This window comes from Pteropus alecto, unplaced genomic scaffold, assembly GCF_000325575.1.
Source record: "Pteropus alecto unplaced genomic scaffold, ASM32557v1 scaffold11, whole genome shotgun sequence".
NCBI lineage: Eukaryota > Metazoa > Chordata > Mammalia > Chiroptera > Pteropodidae > Pteropus > Pteropus alecto.
This window is the reverse complement of record NW_006431956.1, coordinates 15,743,214-15,765,337: the sequence shown is the minus strand read 5'-3', so window position 1 is coordinate 15,765,337 and position 22,124 is coordinate 15,743,214. Positions and strand designations below refer to the sequence as shown.

General features: G+C 34.5%; 1 protein-coding gene and 4 pseudogenes across 1 annotated transcript in view; 1 reads left to right on the top strand and 4 right to left on the bottom strand.

The window, feature by feature from the left end:
* Positions 1-22,124, bottom strand: part of YME1L1 (YME1 like 1 ATPase) — a 44,602-nt gene that overhangs the window by 1,190 nt on the left and 21,288 nt on the right. Inside the window, exons 9-18 of the mRNA XM_006907033.3 lie at positions 17,882-17,972; positions 13,176-13,328; positions 12,450-12,582; positions 11,597-11,659; positions 10,681-10,793; positions 9,475-9,630; positions 8,741-8,892; positions 7,991-8,117; positions 7,824-7,897; positions 7,088-7,174 (exon numbers count right to left, since the gene is read on the bottom strand). Of these exons, the coding sequence (XP_006907095.1) occupies positions 7,088-7,174; positions 7,824-7,897; positions 7,991-8,117; positions 8,741-8,892; positions 9,475-9,630; positions 10,681-10,793; positions 11,597-11,659; positions 12,450-12,582; positions 13,176-13,328; positions 17,882-17,972 (1,149 nt within the window). The remainder of the gene's footprint in view (positions 1-7,087; positions 7,175-7,823; positions 7,898-7,990; positions 8,118-8,740; positions 8,893-9,474; positions 9,631-10,680; positions 10,794-11,596; positions 11,660-12,449; positions 12,583-13,175; positions 13,329-17,881; positions 17,973-22,124) is intronic.
* Positions 503-2,718, bottom strand: LOC107195326 (annotated as a pseudogene).
* On the bottom strand, positions 552-4,163 carry LOC112475637 (annotated as a pseudogene).
* Positions 4,057-4,175, top strand: LOC112475689 (annotated as a pseudogene).
* On the bottom strand, positions 19,144-19,262 carry LOC112475763 (annotated as a pseudogene).

Here is a 22,124-nt window from a genome sequence, read left to right as displayed (position 1 = left end):
AGAGAAACTGTCATAAATTTTAAAAGAAAAATATTATATTAGCAATATCAGAAATTAACAAAGAATTTTCTAAAGAATATTGCAAAAGTAAGATATAGTAAATGTTTTATAATGATTAAGTCTAGAGTATTTTTACTTGCAATCTTGTCCATTCAGTTTAAAACACCAAAGCGCTGATTTGAATGTGAAGGGACCGTTTTTATTTTTTTAATTATTTTTTTAAAGTGATAACATTTTTTACTTCACTTTTGAATTTTTACACTTTTGAATTTTTACACTTTTGAATTTTTTACACTTTCTCTAATTATTCCATATAAAGTAGAAACTAGACGTATGTATACATCTAGTTTACATCGATACCGGGAATTTTTCTTTTTTGCTTTATTATTTTCACAACCACAGATGTGCTTGATTAACAACATAACCATCACAGAGGCAAACGTGACGCAGAATACTGGCAACGAAAAACAAAGCAAGGAGGAGTTACCAGACAGACAGGCTCGTTCCACATTCACTACTGCCTTTTAAAGTGCCAAGTATTTAACTGCGTGTTTTTCTTCAGCTAGAAACGGATTTTTTTTTTTTTTTGACTTGTTTTCATCAGTGCATGAATGTTTCTTTTCTCATTTCAGCAGATGGACAGATAGATACTATAAGCTACCTGGAATGTGAGACTGGAAGGCCCGGGTATTCCTGATTCTCCCCATTGCAGTGTTCATGCAATTTCCCTGCATCATAGGGTCTTGTTTAAACACGTCTGTGAACTTGGCTGGGTGAGTACAGCTGGGAAATCTGGTGACAGGTACTAACAAGCATTATCAGGGAGAAGTCATGGATATTTAAAAATATTTTTTTGATTCAGATCTTGGTCTGACTGAAGAGTAACAACCATACTGAGAACTGGAAGGCAGAGCTATGGTGCTGGAAGCTCTTCTCGACTCTGAAACAAGGCTTGCTCACCAAAGTGATCACCAACTTCATTCCCCAGGACCCCTATCCCTGCCCATACAGTATTAAACTGTAGACAAAAGACAATGATAGAATTCAAAAAGAAAAAAAAGATGTAAAGAAGTAGAAGGACAGAAATTTAAAGAGAGAAGAGAAACCAAAGTCCACAGTCAAGAAGGACAATGAGAAGAAATTTAAAAGCCCCGAGCTGGGCCGAACCCAAAGCCTGAGTACTCCTCACCATGAAAGGCAATCTCTGAAGAACAATATTCTCAAAGGAGAATACCCAGGACACAGATAAGGCCATTCCTAAAATAAACGGCTTTTCTTTTCGTTTGTTCACGGTTACAAGGAAAACAGTTTTCGCTACTGAAGCACAAGACGCAAATCAGTAACGTATCACCGTGGAAAGGGGTTTCAGTCACGTGTAATATGTGCACTGGACCTTTTCATGGTGTCATAACCCAGTTATCTGCCATACAGAATTTCAATTTCAGGATTCAAGTTTCCTCAAAGGAAGACACTGTGGACATCTGTGGTCATAACTTCTGATGGACAGCAGCCCAAACTGGTCAAGTGTCTATAAGCCCTGAACAACAGGCAGATTTACTATGAATTACCATCAAATTCGAACGCGAATGACAGGTGTCTCACTCCAAGTCCCAGCATTGCCATATAATCTATAACTTTCTGTACAACTCTACAATGGAGCTGTATTTCAGTGACTGTTTTGATAACAGATTAAACTTTCCAAAAAGTTATACATAATTCAGGTCTATTTTTTTCTACCAGTAAGAGTTCTGCTTAGTTATAAACCCTCATAATCACAATGTTCAGTTTTTGAAAAATCAATTAATCAAAATCAATCCTTCTGAATGCCATGACATTTATGTGACCAATCTGAGTCTGAAATACAAGTGCAAGCTGTATATCCCATGGACCACTTTCACTAGGCTAAGGCTGTGGAAAATAAACAGTAGATATATGATTTTTTAATCTCGCAAAATGACATGTAGAAGGTACTAAGTGACACTGAACAGATCACAAAGCACGACAGACATTAGTTCTCTCCCTCCCTAGCATCTCTTCATCCCCCTGTATTTCCGACGTCCACAGAGTGAGACTGTCCCTGAGCAACTGCATGATCAGGAACTGTCTTGTACGACTCTTCATTCAGTGTGTTCAATTCAGCAACTACTTCATCAAATGCCGTTTTTGCCAGGCTACAAGCCTTTTCAGGAGAGTTCAGAATCTCATAGTAAAAGACAGAAATTCAGTGCCAGGCCAAGCTGAACTGGGTATGTAGGCTGCATTTCTTTCTTACTACTTTCAAATGCTTCCTGGTAAGCCTGCTGGGAGGTCAACAGTGGTTTGTCTGTCTCCAAATGCCACTCTCAGAAAGATACCTAAAATATTCTTTCATTTTCAAGTAGAACACCTTACTTTCTGGTTGTGTAGCACTGGGAATAGATATTTGTCCAACAGTTCTACAACGTCATTACAGGTGTCCTGTGGTTCTGCCCCTATCTTCTAGCAGGACTCCGCCTACCTGCTGCTGCTGCTGTGCATTCCTGTTTTCGGTTCAATGCTGGAGATGACACGCCAAGAACAGTGGCACCTACCATGTTCTTATAGGCAAAAGAGAGATTTCTCTCTTTTTTGAAGAGTTTGTGCCCCTTTCCGTGACTGTTTTCATAGCTGTGGCCATATCAGCACAATCTGTTCTGTGAGTCTGTCTTTCTGTACCAGCTCATTTTTATCCATGATCATTCCCGTGGGAGCACTGCAGGGGACAAAGACGGCTGTGAGCCTACCTCCCAGCACGGTGTGAAAGGATCATTTGGTGTAAGACAGCATGTGTCATTTTAAGGATAAAAGGGAGATGAACTGTGTGTTTTGGCTTGCAAATGATGTTCTTTATAAAAGTAATACTCAGTGTTCCCATTATCCTTGAATGACAAGCAAGATTCTTTAAGCACTATGTGAAAAACAGACCATCCTTTTCCTGATGGAATTCTTCTAATTTTATTCAGTTTGGATCTTCTGGATGTCTCAAGGAAATCCCTTTAAGCAGGAGTGGGTCACTATATAGTGGCCAAAAAGTATCACTAATTTTGACATGCAGATCATGTGGAACAACAAATAATCAATTTAAAATAATCTCTAACATTTCATGTAGAGTTATCAGCTGTGCAGTTGATTCTTGAATACTTTTCTCTTTTCAACATTTCTATGAGGCAGAGAGAAAAGCGGTCTTCTAGAAACTCGCTCAAGGTAATTGACAGTTTCTCTTTATTTTCTTTTGTATCATGAACTTTAGTGGACAGCTCATTTAAGAGTCTTGATTCAAAAAGTCACAACCTGATGTTTCAATTCATCCTGTAGTACAGAAAGAGATTCCAATATGTTGCTGCTCATCCAACCACTGCTGCTTCCTTTCAAAGTCTTCCTTGAACTTTTCCTTCATTCTTTGATTGAATAGCAGTACCAATTCAAGATCATGTCTCAATTTTTGGAACTCTTCTTTTCCTAATTGTTCCAGCTCTTCTTCATTCAGTGGAACCATTTCAGGAGTTTCTTTCCTACTATTGACTGAGTTCAGCAATTAAACATTTTACTTGCATAAGTAATAATAATAGCTGAGCATCTGAATCAACGAGAGTCTCAGTTCCAACAAGGGATAATTTATTCTGACATTCTTCCACACTTTTTAGTAAGTTCTTTAGTATCCAAAACGTCTTATATAGCTGTAGTATTATCTGGATAAAATCTTGCTGACTCATTGACATGTACCTTATGATTTTCTTAGCCTTTTAAGAAAAAGAGCCATGTGACCTTGGGCAAGTCATTTAAACTGTCTGTGCCTCAGTTTCCTTATTTGCAGGATTCTAGAGCCAGAGAACGGGGTTCAAGGCCTGGCTGTTCAGCGGCTATCCAGTTCCCCAGAGGTCAGGGTACCTCCACTGGGGCTGCAGCTCTGTATCCTGAGAGCTGCCAGCACCGGCAGCAAATGACTAAAATATAAAAGCATTTAAATGCTTGGTTCCCAGAGATAACTCTTTTGTACTTTCAAATGTTCTATGTTCAACCTCAAAATCTGTCATATACATCTATGGCTATGCCATCCTGAACAAGCCCAATCTCGTCTGATCTCGGAAGCTAAGCAGGGTCAGGCCTGGTTAGTACTTGGATGGGAGACCACCTAGAAAGACCAGGTGCTGCAGGCGTAAAAAATAAAAAAAACCCTATAAGGGACTATAAGCTGACAAGGTCCTTGCAATCTGTAAGGTCAACTAAAGGATGCCTTGCCTAAAAAAAAACCAAATCTACCACGTAGAACAATGATAAAAAACTACTTTAAAAAATTAAAGTATACTTTGTATTTATCTGCTTTTTACATAAGGCTTGTGAACATAGAAATCTATTTCTCTATCTAGTATATGTATTACAAAGGACATTTGCTCCTTTTCCCTCTTGATTTCACCAATTTATTCAATCTAGAATGGCCAGAAAAGATCTACCTTTCCATTCTTTTACTGTAACCACACACAAACTTCATTTCTTTAACACAGTATTTTTTCCTCTGACTCAAGATGGTTTTGCCCAGATAATAGCAATGTGACTCACTTGCTTTCTTTTCCCGTCCTTATCCTCTGTATGCCTGCTCCTTTAATCATTAGGCCTTAAGATGTAAGATTAACCAAGCCTCAGGTCAGTTATCATGAGGACAGTAGGTTTCGAGTAGACTTTAAGGATAACATTTTGGCTTTAGATGTGTTTCAGTCCCAGGCCAGTCGAGGCACAACAACCCCAATGGCCACAAGACCTGAAGGGACCTAACAGGATGGCGCAGTGGCTGATTCCAGAACCCAATGCAATGATCAATTACTTCATCCCCCTCCAATCATCCAATCAGTTGCACCCATGATCCTAACTCCCTTAGTTTCCATGACTACTGATTTTTCCCTATATAATCTATACTCTTGAGACACCGGGGAGCCAGGCCTTTGAGCGATAGCCTGCCTGTCTCTAGGACTTGCAACTCTCTAAATAAACCTTACTTTCTTTGCTACAAAATCTGCATGTATCTCTTTTTGGCATAGATGTATGCAAACCAACCCCTTTTTTGTCTAGTTAACATTACTTGGTAATATACTCACTTGTCAATTTGTGACAACTGTAACAGAATTATTACAGCTGATCCTTGATTTCCACACACTTTTTTTTTTTTTGCAATCCACCTTATATTTGCCACTTTAAGTCCTTCAATTGTCTTTCCAAAGGTGATTTAGGATTAAGTTTATCAGTTCACGAATAACGGCATTACTAACAGTTCTTTTTGGCAGTGTCACATTTGTCTATACAGTGATTTTACCAATATTTGAGTAATCATATTTTTGCCCTTATAAAACTGGGTGGAAAATATAAAAATGAGTTTACCAACACCAAGAAGCACAGATCATAAAAACATAATAACAATTATTAAATATAGACATCACTATACATTCTGAACAAAAATCCTTATGTAAAACAATCTAATTAAAGGATATATATAAAATATTATAAATAAATCATAGAAAATTATAACTAAAAATCAAGGATAAATTAGTAATAACTTTGAAAACTTTCTTAGGATGAAACTCTTACATCATAACATGTTAAGATTATCATTAGGATTTTATGCATTTAAGTTTCACATACATCTGAACCCAAAATGCCATTCACTAGGAATCATGTCCCCTTAATAACAGTGTAAGCTTGCCATCTAGTGGGAAGAGCACCTAACGCCTTTCCAATCTATCATTTGAGAAGGAAAGAATCCAATTCATGCTCTAGAGTATTACAGTATTACAGTACAGTATTACAGTATTACAGTATAATTTATTCAGAATAACATAAATAGTAATGGAAAGAGAATTAAGATTCTGGGAAGGCAGATTCTTCTGAAACACCTTCTAACTAACCCTTTCTATTATATAAACTTCCCATATCCTTAACTACTCTAAAGCATTTTCCCTACCTCCTTTGAGTTAATCAAAACTTGGAGAGACTACTTTCTCTAAGCCCCAAGTGGCAGTTATTTATTCACTTTTATCTCACACACTTCAGGATAAAGAGGTGAGCTCTTTGTTCCCACCAACACTTCCAGACCATTACTATACTATCTTCTTCTATCAAGCACTATTCCTTTGATGTTCATGTTATTTTACTATAGCCCTACCCAGTACCCTTCACTGTGTCATCTACCCTAATCACAGTCATCATTCACTAAAGACTTCTGACATTCAGGTCAGGCTTCTCCATTCCAAGATCTGCCTTCATGCATGCCCAAAGGGAACACATATCCTATCTCTGCTTTAAGCTCCTGACTTATGTATCTCTCTCAACTTCCAAACTTCATTAAAACACCTCAATTCAACATGTATAAAACTGAACTCATGATCTACACTCTTCCCAGCCTTAGGTCATCATCAGTATTTATTCAGTAAATGGCACAACTAGATAGTTGCACAAGGTAGAAATCTAAAAAATTGTTTTTTGATTTAATTAGCAGATCACATACCCAAAACATCAAAACAAAGGCATTTTGATTCCACTACATCAGAATCTGTCCAACCTATCCATGTTTCTCAATTTCCACTTTTACCACCCTACTCCAAGTACCCATCATTCCATCATACTAGATTATCACACAACCTACTGAGATCACTGAACCTACTCTTAGACATCCTTCACCCTAACCTGTACTGGACACTGCAGGGAAATGACCTTTGTTTTGCTTTCTCTGTATTCTCAGCACAAGTAAATAATAACATATGTTGAACAAATATATGTCACAGTGGGAAAACGATTAGGATCAATAATATCCCCCATTCTAATACCTCTTATGGCTTTGCAGCTACAGTAGACCTACTCACTGATATAAACTGTTTTTAGCCTATGGCTAGAATAAAATAAAGATCCAGTCTATGACCAGAGGTTCTCTACCATCTTATTTAAATCATGGTTGCAATGGTGCATCTATTATCTTTATTACATATAGTGACATTTCTAAAGAATGAAAGCCTTCGGTTATCATTGGGTAAGCACCCTACTATTTATGACTAAATAAGTAAGCATAGAAAAATATGATCATTACCCTTAGAAGGATTCTGATTTCTTGTTCAATAGCAGATTGCGTTTCTGGACTCAGTTTCCCTGTATCATTGTAGGTCATAACTCCAAGCTAAAATGAATGGGAAGAAATTGAATAGAAAAACCCAAAACACTAATAAATGTAACAGAAAAAGTACTGTCCTATACATATAAAAACAAATTTCACAAGGGGCAAGGAAGAAATTCAATATAAAAATGCCCTAAGGACAAAGAAACTCCATTATTCTTCCAAAGGTATAAAACTAAAATTAAGTATGAGCAAGAAAGAAAATTTTAAATCATACATATGGTTCTGAGTACTTTCTTAGAAAATCTGGGCAGCTATTCCAAGTCCAGAAATCCCCAATTCAGAGCACTAGAATTGCTTCATGGAACCACAGTGATAATGTAGGAAAGTGAAATATATGAAAAGGGTAATGCATGGCAAATTCAGCAAGTAGGTCTTTTATGTCATATCAATAGAAAAGGCTAAAGAGTTTGTCTTATCACTTGGTTAACTCATGAAATAGTAACTACTACTGTTTGACCAGCTAGAATAGAAAAAGAATGCTACATGTGATTACTCAGAAAATAAGATTTAGTTTAGAATAAGCTGGGACAAATCCATTTGTAATGAGACAGTGGAAAAGTAAATGTTATCAATTTATGTGAACCCTCTCTCACAGAGACACTTGGCATATATCATTTGAATATGAGGAAGGATTAAAAGTAGCCAATACCTTTTCACTCATTCCAAATTTGGTAACCATCCGCTTTGCTATTTTAGTTGCATTATCAAAATCACTGGAAGCACCTATGAATTTAAAATATATATAGAACTCCAGTTATAAAAATATCTTTAAACCAGCAAACACAATGTGATCTAAAGCCATTCTTTACAGCCAACCTGTTGTAATATGGTCAGTTCCAAATATAAGCTCCTCTGCCACTCTTCCTCCCATACTAACATCCATCTGTGCAAGCAGCTGAGCTCTGGTTTCATTCCATCTGTCATTCTCAGGCAACAGGGACACCTAGACAAATGAAAAACAAAGAAACAATTCAAAACAGTTTGAAACACTTATGTTAATAACCAGAATTATCATTTGGCTCTCTTATCTTATGAATACAATGATGCTGAAAGCTCAAAAGACAGCAATTTATAAAATAAGGAACATTCTGTATAAAATAAAAGTTCATTTTCTAAATAATAGGTAGATAATCCTGTAATAGGACTGTTTTATCTTCTGTTTTACAAAAATGTTTAAAGTGTGTATATTTTAAAAGATATGATAAACTTGTAGTTGATGAGAAAAATCTTAGGAAAACTACTTAACAAGTACATAATTTCTTTCTGGGGGGAATAGAACAATTAGATATTTAAGAATTATTCTTTGCTGTCATTCTAAAATTAAATTTCATAATGTAAATATTAATATCAAAAACATTAATATTCTTTATTATCAGATAAATTTCACAAGTATTTATGATTTCAAGACAGTTCAGGAAGTTAAAAAGTATCCACAAACTTAGGATGTGGCTGAATTTTCTTTTTTCTTTCTTTTTTTTAAATTTTCTTTTAAAATGTTTTCATCAGCAATTTCCTACATAAGCTTCTGGGGAGCACTACTAAAAAAAAAGCTACGAGATAACTTACATGTCCCAGTGTTGGCCCTCGAGGCATGATTGTAGCTTTGTTGATAGGCATTGCATCTTTAGTGTAATATGCAATAATAGCATGACCAGATTCATGATATGCCGTGATGGTTTTGTTTTTGTTATCAATTTCCACGCTTCTACGTTCAGGCCCTAAGAACAAACATTTAAGTAGATAAAATACTCCAGGTACATTTAAATAAACTAAATTCATTTGCCACAAAGTTATTTTTAGAGTAACATGATTTAATATTAACAGTTTAAACAGAGTAAAAGTTTTTAAAGAGGAGTAGAATTCACTCTACAACACATGTAATTTACAACAGCCTATCAGCTGAAAATCAAAACTGTTACAATTATCATCTTAATTCATATACCAAAAGAGAATGCTTAATTCTATTTCGAGAAAATAAGGTTCCAATTTAACAGGAATGTCATAACTAATCTGTTTTGAAATCAATTCATGATCTAAAATAAAAATTAAATACTAAAAAAAAATTAACTATCCTTTTATCATCAATCTCAGATAAGAGCAAAATCATGAGCATCCAAGTCCCCCAAAAGTATAATTACGTAAGCTTTATTTGTTCTATAAAAGGCCAAACTGTGTTGCTATGTTCAAGTATATATTTTCATGTTCCTGTGCCTTTATTTTGATAACCTTTCTCTCAAAATGAAAAATTTATTCTCTAACATAATGAATAGTATAAAGTAGAAAAAAAAAGGAAAACCTACCCATCAGAATTTTATCTTTGGAAAACTCTAGTTCCTTCATGGTAACCATTTCTTTTCCATCAACAGCTGCCTTTAATGCAGCTTGGTTCACAAGATTCTCCAACTCTGCTCCAGAAAAGCCAACAGTACCTCGAGCTATGATTTCCGGATCAACAGCTAAGTAGATAGAACATATTCAAATTCTAAAACAGCTAATAGAAAGCTCTTCACAAAGAACTCACATTCCAACAGAAAAAAAACAGATAACAGCTATCATGAACTGTAATTTAAAATATTTATCTTAAACTAAAAAACTTACTTTACTAAATTAAATTCTAAAAGGAAAAAGCTAAAATTGCTTATAAATATGCCATTAAAACTGCCATTGGGACAAACTGCAAAAGTTCTCAAATTTAAAAAACTTTGTGAAAAACAAAGAAATGTAGAGCACCAGAATAAGCTTCCTATCATGACCTATACTGTTTAATGGCCCAACCACAAATTGAAAATGCATACATAGAGACATTTTGTTTTCTGAATTTCATCTTGAAAAACTTTGGGCATAAAAACTCTCATTATACGCAACATATTTTTTTTATTTTTTATTAAAATTACTAAGGTGACATTGGTTAATAAAATCAAATAAGTTGCAAGGGTATAATTCAATAATGTCATATGTATATTGCATTTTGTGTTCACTACCCAAAGTTAAACTTCCTTCCGCCATCAAGTATTCGATCCCCTTTGGTTTTACAAATTGATTCAGATATCTCTGAAAATACGACAGCTTTAACAGCTGCTTTTATTACTCAAGTGGGTCCACAATATTTCCACGTGTTTTCTTTTACAGTGTGTATCTCCTCTTTTGGCCCTAAAGTGATTATATCATGACATACTGTGCTCATAATACAAAGGTGTGTTTTCTATAATTTTATATTTTACATTCATCTTAAAGAACATTTATACATATATTCATCTCCAAGTACTGTCTATCTGAATGCTCAAAAGAAAACTTTTAGAATCAGGATTCAAAATTAGAAGATCTCCTGGATACAGACAAATTAAGAAATGGACTTTTTTAAAGAGGACATACATGGAAGGGAAAAGGGACATATAAAAGAACTGGTGTTTTTGAGACACTTATTAATTAGGGACCACGAACAAGATGAATTGATATATTAGCATTTTATGGAAATTACAATGTTTATGTCATGAAATTAGACTTACATTGATCAAACTTTATTTTATTGAGATACCATTTCAAAATTTCTGTCCGACCTTTTACATCTGGCCTTGGAACTGTAACCTGCATGTCAAAACGACCAGGACGTATTAAGGCACTAAAGGGAGAATACAAAAAGAAAATATAAATTAATAAGATGAGTATGCTGAAGGTCAAAATAAACAAGACTCACATCCTAAAGAAAGGATGGAAAGACAATGGTGACCAAAGGTTAGATGGAGTTTAAATATAAATATTCAGATAGTTCCTTATAAAACATGGCTCAAATAACAGTTTCAATAACCAGAAGACAGAACAAAAGTTCACATAGATATTCGTGTGCATCTAGACACATAGATATTTGTGTACATCTAGATAGTACACAGCTCTCAGAAACAAAAACATGCAAGTCACTCAGTCAAGGAACAAATAATTCTACAGCAATTTGTGATGAGAGCTACACATCCATCTTAACTGCTGTACATAAAGAATGTTAAACTAGAGTTTTAGGTAAAGATAAACTAATACTCTACACCCCCCATAATTTTGTGATAAGTTGTCAGATGGTTCTTTCAACAGCTATACTGAGATATAATTCATATACCACAGAATTTCAAGTGTATCCAGTGGTTTTTGATATATTCAGAGTTGTGCAACCATCGCCACAATTTAATTTTAGAATATTTTCATCCCTCCTCAAAAAGACATCCACTGGCAGTCACTCCCCATACTCCTCAGTCTCTGGCAACCACTAATCTACTTTCTGTTGCTATGGATTTACTTATTCTGGACTTTTCAAATAAATGGAATCATATAATATGTGACGGTTTTGATGAGCTTCCCTCTCTTAGCATGTTTTTAAAGTTCATCCATGTTCCAGTATGTATCAGTATTCTACACAAATTTTCTTTTAATACTTACTTATCTAATGCCTCTGGGAAGTTTGTGGCTCCTATGATGATAACTCCTTCATTGGGTTTAAAACTTAAAAAAAAAAAAAAGTACCTTTTCGTTAAAAATTAAAACAGTACACATAAGAAATGTTCTACACAAAGCTGTTTCATCATTGATCTTATTAACAGCAAAGAAAAGGGTCTGCTCTTTTTATGACCCAAATGATAAGATATCTCTATTTTTTTAAAAGTAACAAATGTTAGGCATTCATACATCGATGAATCTGCTATTAATAAATTATCAATCATTTGTGATTACATATCTGCACAATATTAGTTCTTAGGAAGAGATGACCTGACACAAAAAGCTTGGGTACCTAATTTCTAAAAATTATTTATTTTCAAGTTTACCAATTCAAATTCTTTGCTTCCTGACTTCCTATTTGGTGCCGGAATGTTTTATATGACCTTAAGAAATGTTTTTGATTCTTTCGAAACAACTCCGCCTCTTTTTATATTATGAAAACTGATACAAACTATTAATTTCCTGCAACGCTCAAAGCTAGTCACAAATTACATAGGGACTGGTGTACCCTCCCTTTACATCTCCAAATAAGACTGCTAGTCTTAGCAGGAATCAATGCTTTCCTGTCATAATACAATAAATGAAAATAGATGTAGATAACACCAATTAAAAGGAGTTGGTACATTAATTACCCCATTCATAAACAAACAATATAATACTGAGAATAAGCTTTGACTTCTTGCCTTGACTTCTTGCATGATAGTACGCTGTTGCCTATAAACATAACATTTTCCCTCACTCTCAAATGTTACCAAATATATCACCATATTCCAAAGACAGGGGAAGATTCAATTACCCATCCATTTCAGCAAGAAGTTGATTTATAGTCTGCCTGGAATATGGATGCATTGGAGATTCAATTCGCTTCCCACCAACAGAATCTAATTCATCAATAAATATAACACAAGGAGCATTCGCTTTTGCTTCCCCTAGGAAAACAGAAATGATTCAAATACGTTTAATGAAATCAACACTTTTTGAACAAAATCATATAAATTTAAAAACCTGTATGATTATCAAAAGCTAACAAAGACATTCATTCATTAGAGAGAAAAACACACAAAAGGATTTTTTTTTACTGACTGAAAAATAGTAGAAGAAAAGAACTATACCATAAAGAATAAAGTATAATAAAAACAACTGAGCATTTATTCTTCCTAGCTGTACAAACTATATACAATCAGGTTTGAAGCTACTCTTTGATTATATATTATAGAAATGATTAAAACGAAAAAAAAAAAAAAAACCCACACACAAAAACAAAAAAATTAACAGCTTTTTCAGCAGCCCCACCCCCACCCCCCTGCCACTGCATCTAACACTTACACTAGCTCTTCTGACTACTTGGGGGTGGAAAAGTACAGTTCTGTTTTAGCTCACACATTAAGTTACCTGAAACCAGAATCCCACAATGGCTATTTCAGCTATCAATGTTAACCAAGTAGTAAAGAAAGGATAAGAAACGCTGTTCCCTTGAAATTAAGAAAATTTAATATTGTATGCAAGATACATTAAAACGTACGAAAAAGATTTCTTATACGGCTGGCTCCCACACCAACGAACATCTCATCAAATTCTGATCCAGAAGCATAATAAAAAGGAACATCAGCTTCTCCAGCCACAGCCCGGGCAAGAAGTGTCTTTCCTGTTCCTGGTGGTCCAACTAAAAGAATTCCTTAAAAAAATAAATAAATAAAATTAAAAAAAGGTAACAAGAAAGATTCAAAGTATAACAGGAAATTCTGATATAAATCTATAAAATAATTAAATAATTTATATAATTTTGAGGTTTGAAGCACATCAATGACCAATATTTTGAAACACAGCACGACATATTTTATCTAATTATTGATTCACTTCAGGGTCTTCTCCAATACTCATTTCCCTGTATCATTTAAATGCCTTTTATATATCAGCTATTGACAAGACAGACTCTTGAGGGAAAGGAATATAAACTTATATATCACTAAACAAATAAGATAAAATTCACATACAAAGTTTGAGACTAAACAACCAAATGTAATGCATGAACCTTGACTAATGTTCTTCCACAAAAGACACATTTTTAAAAATTCTAGGGACATCTGGTAAAAATTTGAAAAAATACTAGAGAATACATGATATTAAAATAGTAAGTTTTAATTGGTAGAATAAATTTTATTTAGAACAATGTCCTTACTCTTAGATGACATCTAAAAAAGTGTTTAGATATACAGTAGTTAATGTCTACAGCTTTCTTTCTAGCTTTTCCATAGGTTTGAAAATTTTTATAACAATTTTTTCATAGATTAAAATAGAATTCTCTGGTTTAAGTAACTTTTGCATTTTTCAGATTACATTTTAAAAGGCAACAAAACCGTATTAATGCTGTATCTTAACATAAAAACAATCTTTTTAAGGAAAGCCCAAAAATACTTTTAAGACTATCCTCTATTTTCGTATTATTGTGATTCCTAACTAGTTTAAATCATCTCATATCACTCTATAGATTATATCTTGGTACCTGAGAATTTTCCAACAAATTTATAATATTCTTTCTGATCAGAAAGAAGAATGTAATTATTTTTACGGTTTTAAAAATGTTCCTTACAATGTTACATTATTGATTTCATAAATGAATCCTAAATTATCATGCAACATTTTCATATACTACTGAACATTCTCAATAGAGATACTGGGCAGTATAAAATCAAGCCTTATTCACTTATATGTGGGGTATAAAACTGAAAGCAACAGATGAACAAGACAGACACTCATAGACAAAGACAATAGTTTGGTGGTTACCAGAGGGGAAGGGGGTGGGCATGAAGCAAATAAGAGTAAAGGAGGTCAAAATATGGTGATGTAAGATTTGACTTAGTGTGGTGAACATACAATCCAATATACATATGATGTTATTATTGAATTGTACACTTGAAATCTATGTAATTTTATTAACCAATGTCATCCCAGTAAATTTAATTTTGAAAAACCCTTAAATCAGAGTGCCCACTTTAATTCACCAAATCCATTTCTAGAATTAGAATCTATAATAATCTATAAATAACAAATGAATAAATCTAGGATTTGTTCTAAGGAAATAATTAAGCGTATCGGCAAAGCTTCGAGATAGTAAGATGATCATCCCAGTGCTAAATTTAATAGTAAAACATTAAAAATAATTTTAAAGTTCTTTATAAATGGTTAAAGTAGAGTACAACCAACACCATAGCGTCATTACAATTGTGCACCCAATTCCAGTATGTGGGTTTCCACCTCACACTAAAAAGCAATTCTCTGACACCAGCTGGGTGCCCTCCAATTCAACTCAGTTCTGACACTACCTACCTGGGGATAGCATTAGACCCCACGAGTTGAGAATTCAGTCTCACAAGTCCGCTCCCCACCTCCAACCCTGAGATGCCAGCGGCAAGATCAAGTGATTTCCTATGCTTCTGACCAACAGGCTGGTCAGAGGTTCCGATGTTCCCTTCCTTGTGTATGATTAAATTGCTAGGGCAGCTCACAGAACTCAGGGAAACATTTACTTAGCAGGTTACTTGTTTTACTATAACACATATAAATCAGGAACAGCCAAAGGAGATATGCGGGGAAATCGCATCCTTCTGGGTTTTTATGGAGGCCTCATTGCATAGGCACGATTGATTAAATCATTGGACATTGGTGATTGATTCAACCTCCAGCCTCTGTCCCTCCCCAGAGGTGGGGGGTAGACTAAATGTTCCAACCCCACAGGGTTAGTTCTCCTGGCAATCTGCCCCCTTCTTCGGGTGTGTTCCAAGTTATCTCATTAACATAACAAAAGAAACCTTTATTGCTCTGCTCTCTTCAGTATTAAAATTACAGCTTTAGGAGCTCTGTGCCCAAACTGGAACTAACATTAAATATATTTCTTATTATAAAGCACAATATCACAATCATTAAAAATCATATTGAGTAACTGTGAGATAACAAATCCAAATTGAGAAATGTTCTACAAATTCGTGTGTATTCTACACAATTAAGACCATAAAACATCTACCCTCAACCCCTCCAAAAAAAGGGTTGAGGAATTTTTCAGATTAAAGAAAAATCTAAATGTTATGTGTGAACCTGGATTGGGGGTAGGGGGTGAGGGGATCTAACTACAAAGAGTATTACTGGAACAAATGCTGAAATTTAAATATGACTGTGAATTCGATAATAGTTTTGGAACACCCTTACTCTAAGAGAAAATAGAGTGAGATATTTAGGCATACAGGAGCATGGTATCTATAATTTACTCTCAAATGGTTAAAAAATACATGTATGGGTCAAAGACCAAATGTCATACATCACAATATCACAGCAGCATACAAATTTTCAAAAATTTTTGTCTTAGGTTTCTTGAAAGAATATTCAAAAATATATTCAAAAAAATAAGGATACCTATAATCCATGGGATAAGCTTATTGATGGGCTTATTGATGGCTGTTATATCTCCTCACCTGCAGTGTGTACTGTGGATTTTCCTCTTAGAGTACTATAAAAAAAAATACATGAAGGCAGATCAGGATATCCCTTTCAGGACCTTTTCTACAAAGTTCCAAAACAGGAAGTTTCCAGAACCACCAAACAATGAGGATGAAGATGTCAAAGTTGAAAAACTAAAGGTCAGAGAACTAATGAGTTGCCAGTGTTGTGAAGAGAAACCAACCATTACGGTCAGCAATTTGCATAAAGTATATGATGACAAGAAAGATTTTCTTCTTACAAAAAAAGTAAAGAAAGTGGCAACTAAACATGTCTCTTTCTGTGTGAGAAAAGGAGAGATCTTGGGACTGTTGGGCCCAAATGGTGCAAGCAAAAGCACAACTGTGAATAATCTAGTTGGTGATACTGAACCAACTTCAGGCCAGGTATTTATAGATTATTCTTCAGGCCCAACTGAAGATGATGATTCCATTAAGGGTATGGGATATTGTCCTCAGATAAACCCCCTGAGGTCAGATATTACATTGCAGGAACATTTTGAAATTTATGGAGCTATGAAATGAATGAATCCAAGTGACATGAAAGAAGTCACAAATCAAATAACAAATGCACTTGATTTGAAAGAATATCTTCAGAAAACTATAAAGAAACTATCTGCAGGAATTAAGAGAAAGGTGAGTTTTGCTCTAAGTATGCTGGGGAATCCTCAGATTACTTTGCAGATGAACCATCTACAGGTATAGACCCTACGCCAAACAACACTCGTAATGAGAAATTCGAATTGTAATTTAAAACCAAAAGCAAAAAGTGAGCTGCTATTCTGACCACTTATTATGTGGAAGAGGCAGAGACTGTCTGTGACTGAGTGGCTATCACAGTATCTGGGCAGTTAAGAAATATATTGGGCAAGTCCAACATCTGAAGAGTAAATTTGGAAAAGGTTACTTTTTTGGAAATTAAGTTAAAGAACTAGATAGAAAACTTAGAAGCAGATCACCTTCAAAGAGAAATTTAGTATATTTTCCCAAATGCAAGTCATCAAGAGAATTTTTCTTCTATTTCAGTTTATACAAGTCCTAATGTAGATGTTCAGTCCCTTTCACAACCCCTTTTCTAAGCGAGAAGCTAAAAATACTTTTGTCACCAAAGAAAATAGCTTTTCTCAAACAATACTGGAACAGTTTTTCTTGTTGTTGTTGTTGCTGAAATCACTAAAGAACAAGAAGAAGAAAATAATATAGTTGTGGAACTTTAAACAGCATAGTTGGTGGGAAAGAACACTGGAAGACATAGTATTTTGAATGTGTATTGCTCAATCTGCTTACTGAATTTAATTCTCTCATTTTAACTGGTTTAAAAAGTATGTTATTTGAATAGTAACTGAAGATCCATGAAAGCACTTGGGATTTTCCTAAGTTTCTTAATTTAAATGCTGTGGTTGTATGTTTTACTTTTCTTCAAAACTTAGTATTTTTTTTAAAAAATGCACGTATGTAAAGAAAAGGAATAAGCAAACATGACAAAATGTAAACTTGGTGAGTTTGGGCTAAGCATGGATAGAATTTTCTATCCTATTCTTGTAACTTTAAAGTTTGAAATTATAACGAAACTTAAAATTACCAAAAAATGTTATAGAAAAGTATGTTCAAGATGAGCATTTATGTATAAAATAGCAATTAAAAGCAAACTTTAATCCATTAAATCTGATAAAAATTAAATTAGTAACATAGTACAGTACTTTTTGATGTCAAGTCTGGTAAAGGGACAATATCTTACCTTTCGGAAGTTTGCCTCCAAGCACAGTAAATTTTTGTGGATTTTTCAAGAATTCGACGACTTCCTGTAATTCTTGTTTAGCTTCCTCCACCTAAAGTGACACAATTCACCAAACAATTTTCAATAGTGATTAGAGTATCAAGCCATCCTCTTTGAAAATCATACATTTAATTGGAAATTAATCTTTTTCTATGTTTTAGTGAAAGGGATATACAAAAATTTCCCTATATTTATAAATATACAAAGGGTTTTCTCCTGGCCCTTACTGCCAATTATGCAGTCTTCTTACATATCCCAACAAAAGACATTTCTAACTTTTTGCATTTTTGAAAAGTAGTGTTTCCTCTAGTTAACAAAAACTATTCAAAATTCAAGTCAAATGTGTCAGTGGCATATGATTTAGCAAGTTTCAAATCCAGATCTTTTTTGGACCTAGTTATAAGCTTCAAGGGCAAATTATGTGGACTTGCTATATTAATAATAAATATATTACTATATGTTAGTGATACTATATTGCTATAATACATAAATGATAAAGGATCTGTGTTCAACTTGTAACACTAATTTGGGATTACGAGGCCCTCTTCATTAGAATTACTCCTAGATTATAAATCATTCAGTTCCTAACAAATGCCAAAGGGCAGTGACTAAAATTAAGCTACAGTGTACTGATATTGTTTTATAAATGGTTGTGGCAAAAAAAGTGTAAAATTTAATCCCCAAAATATTAAAATTGCAGAATTGCCATCCCTAGAGAGAATAAAGCCCAAATTCATCAACAGAGATGGAAAGCAGACTATTAGCTCAACTTTAAAAACTGATTAAGATTACAAAAGCTTCCTATCAGAAATGGTGAGCAATCTTCCTAATCAGCACACTAGTAAAGTCATAAATACAAATACCTAGTGCCAGAATGATACCAAAAATTAGTGCAGCAGGCCAGATAGTAAACAACAGTTGTGGCAATATGCTAAACTAAAAAATAACAGTCCATTAAAGGGGCCAAAAACCACAACCTGGCTCTACCAAGGAATACAGACCTAGTGCTCCAGACTTAAATTTTCTAAGAAAAAAACCCAAAATCTTTTTATGGATGAAATCTTCCAATTTAAAAATGTTGGCTACCAATTTAAGTTACAAATGTGTTTATATGTGCACTTATTTATATTTATTTATTAAAAAAATTTTTTTTAGGTGAGGCAACCCTTGGTTGACCTCACAGATTGCAAGGACCTTGTCATCTTACAATCCCTTATTTTTCACACCTACAGCACCTGGTCTTCCTAGGTGGTCTCCCATCCAAGTACTAACCAGGTCCGACCCTGCTTAGCTTCCAAGATCAGACAGGATCGGACTTGTTCAGGGTGACATGGCTGTAGACTATATTTATTTGTTTTAAATTATACTTGCCAAACAATACATTTATTAATCCAGTTCATCTCATTGGCAGCTCATTTATAATCTCACATTACACAACTTTAAATGGCTCTCAGTGAGAAAAAAGAACTCAAGTATGTAAGGCAGGTTTAAAAAGAAACTGCCTGGAAAAGAGTGCATTAAAACATGAAACACATCTTGGGTCAAAAGGCATCCTGAAAATCTAAGCACATGACTACCTTTGATTTCTAGAAAATGTCCCAGGGTTATTTCTAGGAAATAAACAATTGTTAAAGAATAAGCAGGGCTTTTGTTAAGCTTGAAATGGCCTTATAGTTATTCTAAGTTATTAAAAATTTACTAAAACATTTATAAAGTTAACAGTTAAAGGCAAAGCTTTGGCCACTCTTAGGCCCAGGAGAAATGCATACATATGGCTCACCAAGAGACATAAACAAGAATATTCACAGCAGCACTATTTGAGCCCAAATTAGAAACAACCCAAATGTATAGTTAATGCAGAATATATATATAGTGTTCTGATGTTCGTAGAACAGTCTCCAGTGCAAAGAAGATGAATGAACTACGATACATAACAGCATGGATGGATCTCACAGACATCATGTAAAGTGAAAGAAGCCGTACCAACTATATGTTTCACATTTATATAAATTCAAAAAGCAGCATAAACTAATGTATGATACATTAGGACAATGAATATCCTTGTGGTGGGAAGAGATAATAACTAGAAAGAGGCACTAGGGAGGTTCTGATAATGTTGTTTTTTGAGCTGTGTGCTGAAAACACCTGTGTTCACTGTGTGAAAAGTTACTGAGGTATATGTATACATTTATGATTTGTGTATTTTTAAGTGCATGTTAAGCTTCAATAATATTTGTTTAAAAAACAATTGGCTGGATTATTTTTTTTAAATTTTTTAAATATTCAAAGATATCCTTATACTAAAAGAAGACCAAATAGATTTGGTCAAGGTAAGGATAACTTGAAACTATAGAAAAACGGGAAAGAGATTAAGAATGGACTATTCAAATTACATTTTCTCTCCCCAACCTCTGTGGCAAGAGAAGTTTCAGTTAAGAAATATAAAATCTATGGAGGAAAGTAGGGTTATGGGGCTCAAGGCAATGAATGAAGTTATAAAAGCCCTTATTAATATTTTTATGGTAACTACATATAAAAATATCCCTACATAATCAGACACCTGGGCAAGGAAATGTCATACCTGTACAAGCTCTTTAAGACTTGATAAAACTGATCACAGGTACCACCTACTGGCATACCTATTATGGTCAATGCTATTGAATTACTTTGCTCTGTGTAAATTTAGATTTATAGCAAACATTTATTCATTTTAGGACAAAAAAGTTTTTGAGGCTTTACCTGGTGACATTCCCTTTCATTATCAGCATGTCTTCTTTGGCTTTGTACTCAGAAGTGGCCTATTTCCAAAAACAGTGTGGTATGTTGTATGGTGAAATGTATACATTGCAGGGAAAAAATAAGAATGCCTCGCTGACCAGAGCCTCAGCACAAGTTCAATGGAGAGCAGACCCTCAAACTGCAGACCTCAAAAAGGATGAGAAGGAACCTCTGCACTGGTAAGTCTAGTTTTCAAGTAGTCACTGCACCAATCTTTTCAACTGCTCCCTTTTCACAATTCCAACAGGGCACAGGTATTTAAATTGCAAAGGAAAGAAAGGACTGCTTGGTGTGTAGAACTGCCATAATTCTTGATGCCTTATTCCCCAATAGTCAAGCTTAAATAAAATGTCGATGTATAAATAGGGACCAGAAAGTGGAAAGAAGAAGAGCAGAAATAACATCATCAGTCTCTTCAGAGGTGGAAGAGTCCTAAAAGAAGTCATGGATTTCAAGTACCCCCTACAAGAAGAATTTAATCCAAGACATTCCTCAAAGACAATTATCTTGCCTCTACTTGAACACATTCATTAGTGACAAGTCATTAAATTGCAGGACGATCTTTATCAATCTTTAAATAATTAAATACTATTATTATGCTTTCCTTCCTGCTTATTAATTAGTAGAAAAAAATACTCATGTTGACTGGTCTCAATATAAATTCGTGATTCCAAACTTTGAGTGGCCCAGAAATCATATTTTATTTCTCTAATCCATTCATTCCCTCGTTCCTACACAATTTCACACCTCCTCCACAAACCAGTCACACCACTTCTTCCTTGCACACTTTCTCACAGCTCATGACTTTGATTCCAACTCCACTATCAATGAACTTCCACAACCCTCCATCCCATATATATCCTACCTACCAGTTTATATACATGTCTACTTTATTTCCTATTATTATAGATGAATTGTCTGTACTACCCCTTCCAACAAAATTAAAAATTATTTGTAATCGCTTATTCCATTTTATGTCCATCTTTTAGAAACCCATTGCAATCAAGATTTAACCCCCGCTTTGCCACTGAAACTGCTCTTTATCAAATACAACAAATGATCTATCTCCCCATTGCTAAATAGATGATCAATTCTCACTAGTAGCATTCCACATCATTGATTACTCCCTCATCATGGAAATTTTCTTCTAGGACACCACCCTCAGCTACCTCAGTGGCAGCTCCTTCTCAATGTTCTTTTCTGTTTCGTCTTCTCTGTCTTTGAACCTTTTAATGCTCTGGAACTCAGTACCTAGGCCTCTTCTCTTTTCTAGTTATAGTCACTTCATTGATGATCTAAGGAAAACATATGGACTTAATACAACTAAATGTAATCTCTATTACAATTTTTTTCTCTAGCTCAGACCTCTCTCCCATGAATGCCAAAATGTTCTATCCACGTGCTTAGTCAACACCTTCATTTGGCT